Here is an 18,547-nt window from a genome sequence, read left to right as displayed (position 1 = left end):
CTTTCGGCCAAGCGAAGTAATTCTTTTGCATCCTTTGAGTCTATTTTCTTTCTGTTGCGGTGTAAGTTCTTGCACTTTTTGGAATTTCAATGCTCATTTTTTCAATGTTCGACGGACCCATGTTTTTTTTAAAAACCAAAGAAAAAAATAAAAATTTGGCGGTTGGCAATGTTAATCATTTAATTTGTTCCAAGTAGGTTTGTTTACATCAATTTTTGAATATGATATCTCTCAAATGGGCCCTCTGGCGTTGATGACTTATTGTGCCATTTTTGCTGCATTTTTCATCGTTTTTGCCAACATTTCGGCTGGAATAACGGCTATTTCTTCACGAATGTTGTCCTTGAGCTCTCCTACGGTCCTTGACTTGTTAACATAAACCTTTGACTTCAAATATCCCCACAAGAAAAAGTCAGGCGGCGTCAAATCGGGCGAACGCGGTGGCCAGTCCAAATCTCCACTTTTCGACATCAAACGGCCCGGAAACAAATTCTTCAGAAAATCCATTGTTATGCGACTTGTGTGCGGTGGAGCGCCGTCTTCTTGAAACAATGTGAAATGGGCTTCATCGGACATGGAAATTTTGTTCCAAAATTGCTCGTCATCTTCGGCCATTTCGATGACTCTTTGGACCCATTCAAATCGGCGAGAACAAATGCAAATCAATGCGAATAATCCGTTGTAAAGTGGACCGAGCCATGCCCAACTGCTGAGAACGCTTTTTTTGGATGTTCTTGGGGACCTCTCAACACTGGATCGTACGGCAGCGATATTCCCGGCCGATCGCCTTGGTCGACTTTTATATGGCCTCTTCGGATTAGAAAGAGCCTTACCAGTCGAAAATTTTTCGTATAAACGCTTAATGGTGTTCTTAGATGGCGCACTTCTCACATTTTTTAATGTTTTAAAAGCACGTTGAGTTTTCACAATTGACTTCTTCTGTTGAATGTAAATTTCAACTATTTCAGAGCGCTCGCGTGGCGTGTATTGGTTAGTGGTAAAAATCTGCTTGGACTGACGCTTCAAACGCGGTATGTCATTTAGCGATGTGACATCTCTGTCAAAAGTTATGGCGTTGCCAGATGGGTCCGTCGAATATGAGCAACCCAGTATTTTCCGAATGGCGGTATTGCGATATGTTCAGCATACGAGCCATTTTTCGGCCACTGCGACGAGGGTTTCGATCAAGTCGCTTCTTTAGTTTTCGAACCATTTCTGCTGATGTTGCTGTTTTCTACCGTCCACTTCCTTGACGTTGGGCCACGCTACCAGTATCACGGTAACGAGCGATGGTACGAGACACAAAACATTTATTCAAATTTAAATGCTGGAGTCCTCTAACGATAGCCACTTGTGGTTTTCCAGCCAAATATAAATAAATCACACTATCCTGAATTTCATCAGGAATAACTTTTGTCTTGGAAAATTCTCACCAAAATGCTTTTGTACACTTGCGAACAGTGTAATGAGCTGTCACTGGAATAATTTTAACAGCTGTCGGACGAGTGGCTTAGAATTGACAGCAGTCTGAAATTAGATGCAGATTTTTTCATCCCACCCTGTATAAGGATTTACTTATTAATTTGAACATTAGTCGAAGTCTCGGTGATTTTTTTATTCTTCAAATCTTGACCATATTTGAGAGAAGTATCAGAAATATTGGACCAATATATTCCATTACGACACTAGACTAGTATAGGAATATTTTAATAATATAGATATATTAATATTCGGATTCAAAGAGTTATGTGAGAATTTATCTCCCCCAACGGTTCACTAGATGTCAATAAAACAGCTTCAAATTTATCAAAAAAAAAAAAACTACCTGCAAACAGAATGGCGACTATATGTCGCCCACACGCACAAATGACATTAATTAATTTTTTCCCCCATTTAATTTTCGATTATGAATTTAACAATACAAATTGATTTTAATAATATTTACCGGAGACACTGAAAACATGGCCGCAAACACACGGCCACCAAACAGTTGACAATAACATTTTCACATTTGTTTCCAGTCATTTTTTATTAATCATTTCATTCCGTCCGTTTCCATGTTTTTTTTTTTTCAGGATTATTTAATGGAAATCCAAAAGAATCCGGTGAAATCGAAATTTTGCAAATTAAGACTGCTGTGCCGGACATTGGCTGGTAATAATGTCTACTATCTGACGGTGACAACGCCAGCGGTGACCGAGGAACTGATGAAGGTAAGTTGACCAAGGGTGGGGGATGGGTAGATAATGGAATTATTTGTTTTCATTTTTTATTGATTGAGAGGGCTGGGGCGGCAGTGGGGTAAAATATGTTTGCGGTTGATAATGAATTAAAAATTAATTTATAATAATTGTTGAACAAAGAGCGTAGAGTTGGAAATGAGTGAATGAATATGTTGCAAGTTATTCGAAAACTACACATGCATAAAAACTCACATGCATACATACAGATATATTTGCGTTAATAAATACATACATACAGTAAAAAATTATTAATAGGTTTTCGAATGTGGAATACCTCGCACAGAGGCTCAAAATCGGTTTATCGTGAATTCCAAAATTCTGCAAAATTTAAATGGTTAGAGGTATTGCGTTTTTTCTGGCAAAGTTGATTATTTTAAATCACTATGCAGCAAAATCCAACAGATTATGAAAGTAGTGCTAATCACAGAGGACATGTGAATCGGCGATTTAAGAGTTTACATCGCAAAGTAGCCAAGAAAAGGGCGCAAGTTCCCCTTCTTTACACTTTTGGAAATTTTTGGATTAAGATTACTCGGAATCCATTGATTTTAGGTATGCAGGGTGAGACGAAAAAACTGCAACCAACTTTAGACTGCTATCACTTCTAAGCCACTCGTTCGACAGCTGTTAAAATTATTCCAGTGACAGATCATTATATTGTTCACAAGCGTACAAAAACATTTTGGTGAGACTTTTCCAGAAAAAAAGTTATTCGTGATGGAGTTCAAGCGTGATTTCTTTATGTTTGGCTGGAAAACCACAAGTATCTATCGTTAGAGCACTCCAGCATTTAAATGTGAATAAAGCTTTTGTGTCTCGTATCATCATTCGTTACCTTGACACTGGTAGCGTAGCCCGACGTCAAGGAAGTGGACGAAAGAAAATAGCAACATCAGCAGAAATGGTTCGAAAAGTAACGAAGCGACTTGATCGAAACCAGCGTTGCAGTGGCCGAAAAATGGCTCAAAATTTCCCAATATTCCATTCGGCAAATATTGAAAAATTAGCTCGGGGTAAAGCAATTGAAATTCCAAAAAGTGCAAGAACTCACACCGCAACAGGAAGAAAATGGACTCAAAAGAGCTAAGGAGTTGCTTCGCTTGGCCGAAAGTGGTTAACTGCCGAATTTGGTTTTCTCCGATGAGAAAACATTCGTTGTCCAGCAGTTTGTAAACAAATAAAATGATAGTGTTTACTTGCCAAAGAGGTCTGTTAAAAATGTGCACCTTCGGTTGGCCAACAGAACTCAAGCGCCGGTCATGGTGATGGTGTGGGCCGCCATAACAGCCGATGACCGTATGCTGAATATTAAATCGACCGTATGCCAAATTAAATAAATGCCGAATAGTATCGCGAAAATATTCTGGAGGGTGAATTAAAGCATTGAGAACGCAAATATTTTGGCCGCAGATCTTGGACATTGCAACAGGACTCAGCACCATGGCAATCAGCACGCGCCACCCAGGAATGGTTACAAAATGAGGTTTATCGCTTAATTTCCAGCTCACAATGGCCACCAAAATATCCGGATACCAATCCCTTTGACTATTGTGTCTGGAGTATTTTGGAAAGCAGGGTTGGCACTAAAAAATACCAAAGTGTCGATCACCGCAAGCAAGCGCTTCGCCGGGAATGAGCCTTTGCACCAAGACTGGCCCTCGTGCAAATTTTCAAGATCCTTGCTTCAGCCGTTTCGTCTGGGCGTTTATTCTTAATCTTTAGTTAAATACCACAATCGAATTAACCATACATCCACCCTAATGTACAAACAATTTAATTAATTTCCATCTCCTATTTTTTTCCTACTTTCCCTTAATTCATATTCATTTCTCTACAGTTCACAGGAAAAATTACAAAAAAAAACATTCTCACAATATCAAAGGAATTAATTCAATATTTCTATAAGTCCAATTATTCATTGCAGAATGCATTTGAATTATTCTCTCTCCCTCTTTCTGTCTCTTCCCCTTTTTCCCTTTCCCTTCGTCACCATTTCCATTTTTTGTTCATTTGAATGTCCTGTCCCTTTGCTCGGCTGCTAACCAATGTTAACACTTCATTGGGTTTAATTAAAAGCATGTCAGCAGATGACGATGGTGACACGCCTCCCGACAAGCATCCTACCAACAACACAGCATACAAGTGTCCTTGGATCCTGGGTATTGTAATTTTTTTCTTGTTTGCTTCACTCTAATTAAACCATAGATTTTAATGAAAAAATAGGAGTAACCATAAACTTTTGTTATTTGGTAGGGGCGGGAATGGGAGGAGGCGTAACATGGCCAGAAAACTGTAAAAGGCCTGCAACTACACAACAGCAACAATAACGAGAATATTCTAATGAGTTGCCACAAATTATGCAACAATTTACCATAGATTCAGGAATCGTCTCTTCCCCTCTCCATTCACCCCCCCAGCCACAATAATTGGACAGGCAAAAGGAATAATCGCAACACATCACCGAGCTTTGCCTATATCTGAACTTTGTACGAGGAATTCTTAATACATGCCTAGTGAACTAAGCCATATGGAGTCACCAGCAGCAGCAGTATATCCTCTGCAGTATTTGACAAAAAAAAAAACTTGGCGTGATAGGGTCCTTGTTTCACAAAACCACAGGCAAAGGCATGGTGGAAACCTCTCCTAATATGAGTTTATTTGAACGGCGAAAGCAGCAGATGATGCAGAAAAAATACAAAATTTGAAATAGCCACCGAGAGATTATTTAAAACAATGAGAACTAATGGGAGGCTTGCTACAGAAGAGAAGCTTCTTTTGAAGTCGTTTGTAGACAGAAGAATTTTTATTAGGACATTTATAAAAAGAGGACTTTTTAAATGGAATTTATGGGCCACGACAACCCGCAGCAGAGCACTACAACCAAGAATATATTAAAAAAATCCACATTTGAAGAGTCCTTGGAACAAGTTTAAACGTCTGATCCATTTCGTATCTGACGAAGTCTTAAAAATTTAAAATGTTCGAAATTTGGACCTTCATTTCGATTTTTATAAGAGTAGGTACTTAATGGGCCTTTCTTGTTCTGTTAGGTTAACTGTTTTCTATGAAGGGAATGTTTTTCTATGTTTTTTGTAGGTAAGTTACTAGAACAAGTAGATTCCCATCTTCGAACTCAGTCTATGATTGATAACAAAAAAGTCCACGTTTCGTCCTTGAATAAAATTCCTTCAAAATCCACGATGCACCCTTGAAAAATATTAATTTCAAATCCACATTTCAAAAATGTTCCTTTAAAATCCACGTTTCATCCTTGAAAAATATTCTTTTCAAATCCACGTTTCGTCCTGGAAAAATATTCCTTTGAAATACACTTTTGGTCCTTGAAAAGTATTCTTTAAAAATCTACTGAAAGACCTTAAAAAATATTTTTTGAAAAAAAAAAAAAAACATTTTTTTTATGAACCTTACAAAACTTAAAAATTTATTTTAAAAATTGAAGTTGGGTCCTTGAAAAGTATTTCTTTAAAATCCATGTTTGGTCCTTAAACAATAGTCATTTAAAATCCGGGCTTGGTTCTTGAAAATATTTCTTTAAAATTCACGTTTGGTCCTTGAAAAATATTCCTTTAAAATCCACGTTTGGTCAATGAAAAGTATTTCTTTAACTCCAAATTGGGACCTTCAAGAATGTTTTTTTTTGAATCCACGCTTTGTAACTAAAAAAATGTTCTCTATATACCAAGTTTAGTCCTTGAAAAAATATTCTTTAAAATCCACGTTATGGTCTTAATAGTCCTCGAGAAATATTTGGTAATATTCTTTAAAAATCCACATTTAGTCCTCAACAAAATCTTCTGATAGCCCTTGAAAATATATTATTCAAAAATCCACGCTTAGTCGTCAAAAAATCTTCTGATCGTCCTGGAAAAGATATTCTTTAAATCTTCTGATAGTCCTTGAAAAGATATTCTTTAAAATCTACGTTTAGTCCTCAACAAAATCATCTGACAGTCCTTGAAAATATATTATTTAAAATCCACGCTTAGTCGTCAACAAAAGCTTATAATAGTCCTTGATAAGATATTCTTCTTAAAATCCACGTTTAGTCCTCAACAAACTCTTCTGATAATCCTCAAAAAAATATTCTTTAACAATCTAAATTTAATGGCTCTGATAGCCCTTGAAAAATCTACGTTTTGGGGCTCTGATAATCCTTGAAAAATATCCTTAGGAGTTCTCCTTTAATGGCTCTGATAGTCCTTGAAAAATATCCTTAAGAATCTTCGTTTAATGGCTCTGATAGTCCTTGAAAAATATCCTTAAGAATCTTCGTTTAATGGCTCTGATAGTCCTTGAAAAATATCCTTAAGAATCTTCGTTTAATGGCTCTGATAGTCCTTGAAAAATATCCTTAAGAATCCTCGTTTAATGGCTTTGATAGTTCTTGAAAAAATAATAAAAATCCGAGTTTAGAATATTGAAAAAATATCCTTGAAAATCCAAGTATAATTGCTCTGACGGCGCTTAAAAAAATATCCTTTAAAAATCCACGTTTAATGGCTCTAATAGTCCTTGAAAAAAAATATCCTTTAAAAATCCTCGTTTAATGGCTCTAAAAGTCCTTGAAAAAATATCCTTTAAAAATCCACGTTTAATGGCTCTAATAGTCCTTAAAAAAAACTATTCTTTAAAAATCCACGTTTAATGGCTCTAAAAGTCCTTGAAAAAATATTCTTTAAAAATCCACGTTTAATGGCTCTAATAGTCCTTGAAAAAATATTCTTTAAAAATCCACGTTTAATGGCTCTAAAAGTCCTTGAAAAAATATTCTTTAAAAATCCACGTTTAATGGCTCTAATAGTCCTTGAAAAAATATTCTTTAAAAATCCACGTTTAATGGCTCTAATAGTCCTTGAAAAAATATTCTTTAAAAATCCACTTTTAATGGCTCTAATAGTCCTTGAAAAAATATTCTTTAAAAATCCACGTTTAATGGCTCTAATAGTCCTTGAAAAAATATTCTTTAAAAATCCACGTTTAATGGCTCTAATAGTCCTTGAAAAAATATTCTTTAAAAATCCACGTTTAATGGCTCTAATAGTCCTTGAAAAAATATTCTTTAAAAATCCACGTTTAATGGCTCTAATAGTCCTTGAAAAAATATTCTTTAAAAATCCACGTTTAATGGCTCTAATAGTCCTTGAAAAATATTCTTTAAAAATCCACGTTTAATGGCTCTAATAGTCCTTGAAAAAATATTCTTTAAAAATCCACGTTTAATGGCTCCAATAGTCCTTGAAAAAATATTCTTTAAAAATCCACGTTTAATGGCTCTAATAGTCCTTGAAAAAATATTCTTTAAAAATCCACGTTTAATGGCTCTAATAGTCCTTGAAAAAATATTCTTTAAAAATCCACGTTTAATGGCTCTAATAGTCCTTGAAAAAATATTCTTTAAAAATCCACGTTTAATGGCTCTAATAGTCCTTGAAAAAATATTCTTTAAAAATCCACGTTTAATGGCTCTAATAGTCCTTGAAAAAATATTCTTTAAAAATCCACGTTTAATGGCTCTAATAGTCCTTGAAAAAATATTCTTTAAAAATCCACATTTAATGGCTCTAATAGTCCTTGAAAAAATATTCTTTAAAAATCCACATTTAATGGCTCTAATAGTCCTTGAAAAAATATTCTTTAAAAATCCACGTTTAATGGCTCTAATAGTCCTTGAAAAAATATTCTTTAAAAATCCACGTTTAATGGCTCTAATAGTCCTTGAAAAAATATTCTTTAAAAATCCACGTTTAATGGCTCTAATAGTCCTTGAAAAAATATTCTTTAAAAATCCACGTTTAATGGCTCTAATAGTCCTTGAAAAAATATTCTTTAAAAATCCACGTTTAATGGCTCTAATAGTCCTTGAAAAAATATTCTTTAAAAATCCACGTTTAATGGCTCTAATAGTCCTTGAAAAAATATTCTTTAAAAATCCACGTTTAATGGCTCTAATAGTCCTTGAAAAAATATTCTTTAAAAATCCACGTTTAATGGCTCTAATAGTCCTTGAAAAAATATTCTTTAAAAATCCACGTTTAATGGCTCTAATAGTCCTTGAAAAAATATTCTTTAAAAATCCACGTTTAATGGCTCTAATAGTCCTTGAAAAAATATTCTTTAAAAATCCACGTTTAATGGCTCTAATAGTCCTTGAAAAAATATTCTTTAAAAATCCACGTTTAATGGCTCTAATAGTCCTTGAAAAAATATTCTTTAAAAATCCACGTTTAATGGCTCTAATAGTCCTTGAAAAAATATTCTTTAAAAATCCACGTTTAATGGCTCTAATAGTCCTTGAAAAAATATTCTTTAAAAATCCACGTTTAATGGCTCTAATAGTCCTTGATAAAATATTCTTTAAAAATCCACGTTTAATGTCTCTAATAGTCCTTGAAAAAATATTCTTTAAAAATCCACGTTTAATGGCTCTAATAGTCCTTGATAAAATATTCTTTAAAAATCCACGTTTAATGTCTCTAATAGTCCTTGAAAAAATATTCTTTAAAAATCCACGTTTAATCGCTCTAATAGTCCTTGATAAAATATTCTTTAAAAATCCACGTTTAATGGCTCTAATAGTCCTTGATAAAATATTCTTTAAAAATCCACGTTTAATGGCTCTAATAGTCCTTGAAAAAATATTCTTTAAAAATCCACGTTTAATGGCTCTAATAGTCCTTGAAAAAATATTCTTTAAAAATCCACGTTTAATGGCTCTAATAGTCCTTGAAAAAATATTCTTTAAAAATCCACGTTTAATGGCTCTAATAGTCCTTGAAAAAATATTCTTTAAAAATCCACGTTTAATGGCTCTAATAGTCCTTGAAAAATATTCTTTAAAAATCCACGTTTAGTCGCTCTAATAGTCCTTGAAAAAATATTCTTTAAAAATCCACGTTTAATGGCTCTAATAGTCCTTGAAAAAATATTCTTTAAAAATCCACGTTTAATGGCTCTAATAGTCCTTGAAAAAATATTCTTTAAAAATCCACGTTTAATGGCTCTAATAGTCCTTGATAAAATATTCTTTAAAAATCCACGTTTAATCGCTCTAATAGTCCTTGAAAAAATATTCTTTAAAAATCCACGAATAAAAGCTGTGATAGTCCTTGAAAAATATTCTTTAAAAATCCACGTTTAATGGCTCTATAGTCCTTGGAAAAGTATTCTTTAAAAATCCACGTTTAATGGCTCTATAGTCCTTGAAAAAGTATTCTTTAAAAATCCACGTTTAATGGCTCTATAGTCCTTGAAAAAGTATTCTTTAAAAATCCACGTTTAATGGCTCTATAGTCCTTGAAAAAGTATTCTTTAAAAATCCACGTTTAATGGCTCCAATAGTCCTTGAAAAATATTCTTTAAAAATTCACGTTTAACGGCTCTAATAGTCCTTGAAAAAATATTCTTTAAAAATCCACGTTTAATGGCTCTAATAGTCCTTGAAAAAATATTCTTTAAAAATCCTTGTTTATTGGCTCTAATAGTCCTTGATAAAATATTCTTTAAAAATCCACGTTTAATCGCTCCAATAGTCCTTGAAAAAATATTCTTTAAAAATCCTTGTTTATTGGCTCTAATAGTCCTTGATAAAATATTCTTTAAAAATCCACGTTTAATCGCTCTAATAGTCCTTGAAAAAATATTCTTTAAAAATCCACGAATAAAAGCTGTGATTGTCCTTGAAAAAATATTCTTTAAAAATCCACGAATAAAAGCTTTGATAGTCCTTGAAAAAATATTCTTTAAAAATCCACGTTTAATGGCTCTATAGTCCTTGAAAAAGTATTCTTTAAAAATCCACGTTTAATGGCTCCAATAGTCCTTGAAAAAATATTCTTTAAAAATTCACGTTTAACGGCTCTAATAGTCCTTGAAAAAATATTCTTTAAAAATCCACGTTTAATGGCTCTAATAGTCCTTGAAAAAATATTCTTTAAAAATCCACGTTTAATCGCTCTAATAGTCCTTGAAAAAATATTCCTTAAAAATCCACGTTTAATGGCTCTGATAGTCCTTGAAAAAATAGCCTTAAAAATCTACGTTTAACGAACCTGATTAAAAATCCTGAAAAATCTTAAGTCCTTCTTATCCTTAAAAATATATTTTTCTCAAAACTCCACGTTTAAAGGTTTTGGAAAAATAGTTTTTTTCCTACACCCCTCGTGGGACATTTGCTGTTGGTCAGGCTCACCAAATGACAGACAAACTTTCTGCCATTTCATTCGTGCTACAAATATGAAAGCAAATATATTTTGTGGGGCGTAATTAATATTTAATTAGTCATTTGGGTATTTAACACTTTGCCCGAGACAAGATGTTGATTGCCTTGTTCGGCAATCAGTTACACAAATCGTTTGACTGGCTTCTTTGCTTTCAATAATTGCCACAACGGCGACTTATTCCCCAAAGAAGACGACCTCACCCTGCCCTTCTTTTCAGACAGTAGTTGGTGTTAACAAGCCAATAAATGGTTCGAAAATTGCAAGTCATCTCCCAACAACAACTAATGAATACGCACAAGGTCTGATAGTTGTTGTAGTTGTCGTTGGCATTGTGGCCAAGATCAAAAGTCAATTAGTCCTGGGTTTAAGTTTTCATCCAAAAATTTCCTGTGGCTTCCGTTCACTTTTCACTTTGAAATTGAAAAATCAACTGGCAGTCGTCGCAACGGCAAATCATCCCAAGAATTTTCCATTAAATGTGATGTTGGAAAATTTCTGATGAACATTTCACCAAACTTTTTTTTTCTTTCAAGGCAAAGAGAGAAAAGTTTACGGCTTACGTTGTTAAGACGAACTTAAAGCGGCAAAAGCAAATCTCATGTGAAATCATGACTGATGAAAGTTCTACAAAGGATGCAAAAGTTTTAACAATGGGGCGAAAAACAAAAGTTTTTCATTTTTGCATTCAACGAAATTTGACATCCTCCGCCTGATAGCATCAAGAATTGTGTTTTCTCATGCAAGGAGAGATAGGGATATGAAGTGAACGGGAGAGCTTGCTTGTTGCCAGTGGTAATGAATGCATCCTTTTTGTTATCACGTCAGCATATTTAACCTCCTCCTTGGTTTGACTGACGTTGTAACACTTGTTGGCTGGTTGTTCCTTGTTTTGAGCCATGAGTTTCGAATTATTGTTGAATGAAGTGGTGCAGTGGGAAAAGGCGGCCGCTTTAAATCTTTAATCAGAAAATTATCGGAGGCATAAAACTTGATTTTGTAAAGATTTTTATTTGACCAATTCCCATGTTTACTTTAATTTTAATGGTCCTTTCCTTTTTAAACGTGGATTTTTAACGAATATTTTTTCAAGGAATAAACGTGGATTTTTAAAGATTATTTTTCAAGGACTAAACGTAGATTTTTAAAGAAAATATTTTTTCAAGGACTAAACCTGGATTTTTAAAGAATATTTTTTAAGGACTTAACGTGGATTTTTAAAGTTAATTTTTTAAGGACTAAACGTGGATTTTTAAAGAGTGTTTTTCAAGGACTAAAGACTAAAGATTATTTTTTCGAGGACCAAACGATGATTTTTGAAGAATATTTTTTCAAGGACCAAACGTGGAATATTTTTTCGAGGACTATCAGAGCCATTAAACGTGGATTTTTAAAGAATATTTTTTCAAGGACTATCAGAGCCATTAAACGTGGATTTTTAAAGAATATTTTTTAAGGACTATCAGAGCCATTAAACGTGGATTTTTAAAGAATATTTTTGAAGGACTTGCAGTCCCATCAAACGTGGATTTTTAAAGAATATTTTTCAAGGACTTGCAGTCCCATCAAACGTGGAATTTTAAAGAATATTTTCCAAGGAGTTTCAGTCCCATCAAACGTGGATTTTTGAAGAATATTTTTTCAAGGACTTGCAGTCCCATCAAACGTGGATTTTTAAAGATTATTTTTTCAAGGACTTGCAGTCCCATCAAACGTGGATTTTTAAAGATTATTTTTTCAAGGACTTGCAGTCCCATCAAACGTGGATTTTTAAAGATTATTTTTTCAAGGACTTGCAGTCCCATCAAACGTGGATTTTTAAAGATTATTTTTTTAAGGACTTGTAGTCCCATCAAACGTGGATTTTTAAAGATTATTTTTTCAAGGACTTGCAGTCCCATCAAACGTGGATTTTTAAAGAATATTTTTGAAGGACTTGCAGTCCCATCAAACGTGGATTTTTAAAGAATATTTTTCAAGGACTTGCAGTCCCATCAAACGTGGAATTTTAAAGAATATTTTCCAAGGAGTTTCAGTCCCATCAAACGTGGATTTTTGAAGAATATTTTTTCAAGGACTTGCAGTCCCATCAAACGTGGATTTTTAAAGATTATTTTTTCAAGGACTTGCAGTCCCATCAAACGTGGATTTTTAAAGATTATTTTTTCAAGGACTTGCAGTCCCATCAAACGTGGATTTTTAAAGATTATTTTTTCAAGGACTTGCAGTCCCATCAAACGTGGATTTTAAAGATTATTTTTTTAAGGACTTGTAGTCCCATCAAACGTGGATTTTTAAAGATTATTTTTTCAAGGACTTGCAGTCCCATCAAACGTGGATTTTTAAAGATTGTTTTTTCAAGGACTTGCAGTCCCATCAAATGTGGATTTTTAAAGAATATTTCTTCAAGGACTTGCAGTCCCATCAAACGTGGATTTTTAAAGAATATTTTTTCAAGGACTTGCAGTCCCATCAAATGTGGATTTTTAAAGAATATTTCTTCAAGGACTTGCAGTCCCATCAAACGTGGATTTTTAAAGAATATTTTTTCAAGGACTTGCAGTCCCATCAAATGTGGATTTTTAAAGAATATTTCTTCAAGGACTTGCAGTCCCATCAAACGTGGATTTTTAAAGAACATTTTTTCAAGGACTTGCAGTCCCATCAAATGTGGATTTTTAAAGAATATTTCTTCAAGGACTTGCAGTCCCATCAAACGTGGATTTTTAAAGAATATTTTTTCAAGGACTTGCAGTTCCATCAAACGTGGATTTTTAAAGATAATTTTTTTAAGGACTAAACTTGGATTTTAAAAAATATTTTTTCAAGGACTTGCAGTCCCATCAAACGTGGATTTTTAAAGATTATTTTTTTAAGGACTAAACTTGGATTTTAAAGAATATTTTTTCAAGGACTTGCAGTCCCATCAAACGTGGATTTTTAAAGATTTTTTTTTAAGGACTAAACTTGGATTTCAAAAAATATTTTTTCAAGGACTTGAAGTCCCATCAAACGTGGATTTTTAAAGATTATTTTTTCAAGGACTTGCAGTTCCATCAATCGTGGATTTTTAAAGAATATTTTTTCAAGGACAGTCCCATCAAACGTGGATTTTTAAAGAATATTTTTTCAAGGACAGTCCCATCAAACGTGGGTTTTTAAAGAATATTTTTTCAAGGACTTGTAGTCCCATCAAACGTGGATTTTTAAAGAATATTTTTACAAGGACTTGCAGTCCCATCAAACGTAGATTTAAAAAGAATAATTTTCAAGGACTTTCAGGTCAAAAAAACGCGAATTTTTAAAAAATATTTTTCAAGGACTTTCAGGTCAAAATAAAACGCGAATTTTTAAAAAAATATTTTTCAAGGGCTTTCATGTCCATAAAATTTGGTTTGGTAAAGAATATATTTTTAAGGACTAAATGTGGGTATTTTTGTTGGGGGTGGACTCAGGTCCATAAAACTTGGATTTTTAAAGAATATTTTTCAGTTTCATAAATGGTGGATGTTTAAATATTTTTAAGTACTTTAAGGTCCGTAAACCTTGGATTTTCATAGAATATTTTCTAAGGACTTTCAGTTTTATAAAACGTGGATTTGTTAAGAATATTTATGTAAAGACTAAATCTTGGATTTTTTAACAATATTTTTAAAAGACTTCACGTGGACTTTTTAGATTATCTTTTTAAGGACTTTCAGGTCCAAAACGTGGTTTTGTTAAAATTTTTTTTGAGGACTTTCAGGTCCATAATGCTTGGATTTGTTTAGAATATTTTTTGAGGACTTTCAGGTAGATAAAACGTGGTTTTGTTAAGAATATTTTGCAAGGACGATACGTGTATTTTTATAGAATATTTTTTTTTATTTGTGAATGTCGTAGGAAGGACAAAAAGACCTATGATTGAGTTTTTTTTTTTTTGGAATCGTTATCAAGGACTAACAGACAGACAATATGGAATTTCTTAAACTGTTTTTCCAAGGAAGCGAAAGTTTTTATTCAAATATATATATATTTTTTTGAAAAAGCTTTCACTAATTGCCTTAGCCATGAATTCACTTTAAAATTTAAAATATTTCTAATTAAATTTTCGTTCTATTCTGCTGCGAAATTCAATTGAAACGTCTCATTTAGTTATTTTTTGTTTCACAAACTACGAGAGTTTGCCACAGTTTCCTTTTTAGAACAAAAGTGAAAAATGGAAGAGGAAGAAAAAAGTCGGAACAGACAGAGCAACACGGATGGCTCGCATATTCAAGAAGTGATAGAAAAAACACTAGGCCAGCGAGTTTAGTTATAAAACCTCAAGAGATTTGCTATTTTTTGCAGTTTTTTTGTTTCCGTTTCCGTGTTAGAGAGAAAAACACGAACTATGTCAGCAAAACTGCATACGCATAAAAGGCACACACACACACACTCACATGCATACATTTATGCAAGCATAGAAAAATCAACGACCCGTATACAAATACATAACAGCATATTCATTCATATGGAAAACTCGCACACAAAAAAACTCGCTCAGACATAGACAAAAAAAGTATTAAAGAGAATCCTGACGATGCTGACGTTGTTGTTATTTGTTTCCTTTTATGCCATTGCAGCGTAAAAAATCCATTGTAATTTCGGCACGTGTTCATCCAAGCGAAACCCCCTCCTCGTGGATGATGAAGGGTCTGATGGATTTCATAACGGGCGATTCGACAGTGGCCAAACGCCTGCGGCACAAATTCATCTTTAAACTGATACCGATGCTCAATCCGGACGGTGTCATTGTGGGCAACTCACGCAACTCGCTGACGGGAAAAGATCTAAATCGCCAATATCGTACGGTAATACGTGAGACCTATCCGTCGATATGGTATACAAAAGCTTTAATTAAAAGGTAAGTAGAAGAACTTTGGGTGGCGGGCAAAAGGGTAAAGGACTTGCAGTTAATGCCAACTTAATAACATGGCATTACCCATGGCCAAAATGTGTTCTTTTCTCTCCCTGCCTTTCTCTCTCTCTCTCTTTGTCTCCTCCCAGACTGATTGATGAATGTGGTGTTTCCATGTACTGTGATATGCACGCACACTCTCGCCGGCACAACATTTTCATTTATGGCTGTGAGAATAAACGCAACCCGGAAAAGAAACTTACCGAACAAGTTTTTCCACTTATGTTGCACAAAAACGTAGCAGATAAGGTGAGTCAATCGCAAGCAAAAGGGCCAGAACAGGTTACAGAGGGCAAAAAAAGACAGTATGAAAAAAAAAACTTGTCCAAATTATCCTCATGTGCCACCTCTCATCTCTTGAATGACTTTGTTAAAATTTCCTCTTGAGTGGGTGGCATGGGAATTGTTGGATTTTGTTTTGAATCCATGTTTTTTTTTTGCCTTCGTTCCCAACATTTATAATTAGTCAAGAGCCAAGGAGTTTGAAACATTTTTTTGTTTTGTTTTATTTTTTTTATTATTATATGATGTTGTAATTTTCTCTTAAAGTTTTAACAATTTCCCTTTCCTTTTTTCTTTTATTTTTTTTTTCAAACTTTCTTTAGTTTTCATTTGAAAATTGTAAATTTAAAATTCAACGCAGCAAAGAGGGCACCGGACGCATTGTGGTCTGGATGCTGGGCATCACGAACAGCTATACCATTGAAGCTTCATTTGGTGGCTCATTGTTGGGGTCACGCAAAGGCACCCACTTTACCACACAGGTAAGTAGTAGTGCGTAGCTTGATGATTGGCGTGTTAATAATGAAGATAACATAAATTTCAAATTGAAAATAAAAACATGGAAAATTAAAGAAAGTCCTCAGGAAAAGCGTCAGTAAAATATTTTCTGGAAAATTTAATGATAGCAAATAAAATAGTTACCAAAATTTGGCAAAAGCTGCGAAATGGTATTTAACAAATCGGTGAAAAAAGAATCTGGAAATTTTGAATGCGGTCCTTGTTAGCCGACATAAGGAAATTTCAAGTAAATGGTACAAAATGCACCACACTTTAACGGGATATATGTACAGGGTGAGATGAAAAAATTACAACCAACTTCAGACTTCTGTTATTCTTAAGCCACTCGTTCGACAGCTGTTAAAATTATTCCAGTGGCAGCCAATTATATTGTTTCCAAATGTACAAAAGCATTTTTATGAGAATTTTCCAGAAAAAAAATTATTCGTGATGGAATTCAAGCGTGATAGTGTGATTTCTTTATATTTGGCTGGAAAACCACACGTGGCTATCGTTAGAGCACTCCAGAATTTAAATGTGAATAAATACTTTGTGTCTCGTACCATCGCTCGTTACCGTGATACTGGTAGCGTAGCCCGACGTCAAGGAAGGGGACGGTAAAAAACAGCAACATCAGCAGATCTGAACATATCGCAATATTCCATTCGGCAAATATTGAAAAATGAGCTCGGGGTGAAACCATTGAAATTCCAATTCCATTGGTCACCAGAACACAAGCGCCACCATAGCAGCCGATGGTCGCTCTCCACTCGTATTGATCGACCGTGGCATCAGAATAAATCTCGAATATTTTCGCGAAAATATTTTGAAGGGTGTATTAAAGCCTTGGGCACATTTTGGCAGTAGACCTTAAACATACCAACAGGACTCAGCACCATCAACCTCAGCACGCGCCACCCATGAATGGTTTCAAAATGAGGTTCCTCGCTTCATTTCCAGCGCAAAATCTCCGGATACCAATCCTATGGACCATTGTGTCTGGAGTATTTTGGAAAGCAAGGTTGTCACAAAAAAAATACCAAAGTGTCGATCACCTCAAGCAAGCGCTTCGCCGGGAAACTACATTCGGGCAGCGTGTGACGGTTTCATTGGCCATTTTTTATTCGAATTCGAACAAATCTAAAGTTATTATAAAATTTGATGCTATTTCCGAAATTTTTTACTTTCATTCAATAACATTTAAGAAAAATGTAAACATTATGGTGTTTGACTTTGTTGCGGTTTTTTTATCTCACCTTTTATGTATTTAAATTCGTGGCGTTTCAGTGAGATTTAGACTTTTGACGTCTTCTGGGACCTATGACAAACAAATTTGTAGGATATTTTGACTTGCTCCGATTCCGTTTTGAACATTTTTTCAAAAAAGGACCAAAAATACCGCCTTTTCGAATTGTCTGAGGGTTAATATATTCGACAAAGATATTCGTTGTATTTTTATCTGCAATATTTCCGAAGACTCTACCTAAAATGCACGGATTCTGAGGAATCTTAATCCGGATATTTGCGGAAGTGTAGAAGAGGGAAACTTGCTCCCTGTACTTCGATTAGTTTGCGGTGCAAATATATAAAACGCCGATACACATGTCTTCCATTTTTAACTCTTTTTTCATAATCTGCTGCATTTTCCCTGTAACTATTGAAAAAAATTAATTTTGTCGCAATGTGTTCTATAAAATTGATAACAAGTAAAAAAGCAGTAAGTTCGACCGGAACGAACTTTGAATAGGAGGAAATTTAAAAAAAAATAAAATCAATTAAAAATTCTGTTAAAATCTTAAAAATACCGAATATGGGAAGATACCGATATATGGGGGATATACGATATTGTGGACCCATATAGACAAATCTATTTCTGGCGGTAAAGTACTCACAAAGAACTCCTTGTGCAGGATTTCAGACAATTCCGTTGAAAAATGTGGCTAAAATCATTAAAATATCGAATATCGGGAGATTCCGTTATATGGGGCCTATACGACATCGTGTACCCATATAGACCATTCTCTTTCAGGGTGAAATATACATACAAGGAACTCCTTCTGTAGAATTTCAGACAATTCCCTTGAAAAATGTGGCTAAAATCAACAAAATACCGAATATCGGGGGTACCGTTATATGTGGGCTATGCGATTTCACGGGCCGATATAGATAATTATCTTCCAGGGACGAGTGGGGAGCAATGTACTCCCAAGAAACGCCTTCTGTACAACTTCTCACAATTCCATTGAAAAATGTGGCTAAAATCATCAAAATACCGAATTCGGGTGGTACCGTTATATGGGGCTATATCATATCGCGGACCTATATAGACAATTCTCTTTCAGGGGGTA

General features: G+C 34.2%; 1 protein-coding gene across 9 annotated transcripts in view; it reads left to right on the top strand.

Moving 5' to 3' along the window:
- The window catches only part of LOC101891509 (cytosolic carboxypeptidase Nna1), a 239,347-nt gene that overhangs the window by 178,252 nt on the left and 42,548 nt on the right, over window positions 1–18,547 (top strand). For all 9 annotated transcript variants that reach the window (XM_059122097.1, XM_059122095.1, XM_059122096.1 and 6 more), the window contains 4 exons: window positions 2,076–2,213; window positions 15,085–15,365; window positions 15,509–15,668; window positions 16,025–16,183. In XM_059122097.1, coding sequence (XP_058978080.1) covers window positions 2,076–2,213; window positions 15,085–15,365; window positions 15,509–15,668; window positions 16,025–16,183 — 738 coding nt within the window. The remainder of the gene's footprint in view (window positions 1–2,075; window positions 2,214–15,084; window positions 15,366–15,508; window positions 15,669–16,024; window positions 16,184–18,547) is intronic.

The sequence above is a fragment of the Musca domestica genome, unplaced genomic scaffold, assembly GCF_030504385.1.
Source record: "Musca domestica strain aabys unplaced genomic scaffold, Musca_domestica.polishedcontigs.V.1.1 2, whole genome shotgun sequence".
Lineage (NCBI taxonomy): Eukaryota > Metazoa > Arthropoda > Insecta > Diptera > Muscidae > Musca > Musca domestica.
The sequence above is the reverse complement of the archived record's forward strand: the minus strand, read 5'-3'. Positions and strand labels throughout refer to the sequence as shown.